The following is a 2,097-nucleotide window of genomic DNA, read 5'->3' as shown; positions in this document are numbered from 1 at the left end:
GAAGATTTGTTGTTAAGAAACTTTACTAGCTACAGACTTTGCCAAAGACTTTCTTTTTTTGCCAAACCCAAAGACTTGTTTTTGTTTGTCAAAACCTTCTGGTAAGGGAACCTCGGATCACAGACCTTTGTTAAAACCTTTGATGGAGCACAGTATCTCTACAGGAACCCTGAGAACCTGATAAGGCTGTGGTGAAGCCACTTGAACTTTCAGTTTTCCTGAACTGAAAGTCATCACCACCAGAGTAATCCTGACATTTCAGTTGCAATTTACGCATACCACATTTAATATTTGTCCACTCACTGTTAAGATTCCCTAACAAACCACTTTAATCTTCAATTTGTGAGTTTGTCTTGTCCTTTTATCTTCATCCCACATGTGACACAACATACCTTAAGGTGAAGAGTAAACACAGTCATATTTCTATAGATCAAGAGGGCACTCAATATATGAAAAAGGATAATCCTATGACATTGGGAAAAAATAAAACAATTGGAGACAGTTGAATGGTTAGTTGAGATATAAGATCTAGCCTCCTTGAAGAGACTAACCATGAACAGTTGCAATCAAAATTACATGTTCCTGAACATCTCAGGTAGCAACATAGAATGCTCTGACTAAGACCAGGTGATGGTGATTGAACTACTAGCTGCAAAGACGAGCAAAGATCATCACAGAGTACACCTGAAGTTGAAACTCTGAATGTCGATATGCAAAGATATATCCATTCCCTAGCATGAGTGTCGAAGTATCCTTTTGCTCCTTTTGCTGTGTCTTTACATATATTTAGCTAAAATGGAAAGGTTCAAATAACATAGCATCTTTATTTTACCATTTCAGCAGTTTAAGAATTGAGAAGGATGTGTTTGTTATCTATGATGTTTATTTCAAATGTCTACCACATTTGAAAAGTGTGACATTATTCCCCATTGCTTTCCTTAGGGCTCCTTTCACTTCCTTGTTTCTCACACTGTATATTAAAGGGTTGCACATTGGGATCACCATTGTATATAGCAGGGAGATAGCGCGGTCAGTGTCTGAGATGTAGCTTGAGATCGGCCGGAGGTAGATAGACATAATAGTGCCATAGAATATGATGACTACTAGGAGGTGTGACGAACATGTAGAAAATACCTTGGACTTTCCATTAGAAGACTTGATCTTCAATATGGTGGAGATAATATGAACGTATGAGATAAAGATCATCAAGAAAGTGCAAAGAACAATTGTCACGCTTGTGGCAAATAAACACATTTCATGGATATGCGTGTCAGCACAGGACAACCGGAGCAGAGGCTGGATTTCACAGAAAAAATGTTTTATTTCTCTTGACTTGCAGAAGGGCCTTCGGAATGTAAACACAGTATGGAGCAAAGAGTTCACAAGGCCAGAGAACCAGCAGGTTGCGGCTAATACAAAGCAAATCCTCTTACTCATTAAGATATGGTAACGTAGTGGTTGACATATAGCAACATGGCGATCATAAGCCATGACAGCAATGAGAAGGCATTCAGCTGACCCCAAAGCCAATGCAAAAAACATCTGGGTAGCACAGCCCAGGATGGTGATTGAATTGTCCCCTGAAAAGAAATTAGCTAGCATTTTGGGTGCAATGGTTGTTGTGAAGAAGATGTCAATGAAGGATAGGTGGCCCAGGAAGAAGTACATCGGTGTGTGAAGACGAGGATCCATTTTTCGAAGTATGATCAGGAGGACGTTGCCCAGTAGGGTCAGTAGGTAGATTATCAGAAAAAGCAATGGGAGCACTATCCTCAGCCAGGTTACATCAGAGAACACATTTAGTAAAAAGTATATCTCTATCGTTTGATTTTTATATTCCATTCTGATACATCAGGCTTATCTAAGAAAGAACATAAATTAACAATGTGTTACATTGTTTGTGCATATAGAGTTGATTAGATAGTTGCTTTTTGATACCTTTAAAGGCATAATATGTATTTGAAGATAGCCCCAATACTGACAATTAATCAAACACTGCAACTACTATAAAAGATGGAAATCGACACACTAATGCAGTGGTAAGTTAAAACAACATTTCTCATCACATCATACCAGGATGTTGACATTGTAAACTTA

At 38.4% G+C, this 2,097-nt stretch overlaps 1 protein-coding gene across 1 annotated transcript; it reads right to left on the bottom strand.

The window, feature by feature from the left end:
* Window positions 1-882: 882 nt before the first annotated feature.
* Window positions 883-1,842, bottom strand: LOC138526489 (olfactory receptor 5AS1-like). The gene has a single exon (XM_069637329.1). The coding sequence runs from the start codon at window positions 1,840-1,842 to the stop codon at window positions 883-885; it is 960 nt and encodes a 319-aa protein (XP_069493430.1).
* Window positions 1,843-2,097: the final 255 nt, after the last annotated feature.

Source organism: Ambystoma mexicanum, chromosome 1p, assembly GCF_040938575.1.
Source record: "Ambystoma mexicanum isolate Mex_15411 chromosome 1p, UKY_AmexF1_1, whole genome shotgun sequence".
Lineage (NCBI taxonomy): Eukaryota > Metazoa > Chordata > Amphibia > Caudata > Ambystomatidae > Ambystoma > Ambystoma mexicanum.
This window is presented reverse-complemented; position numbering and strand designations above follow the sequence as displayed.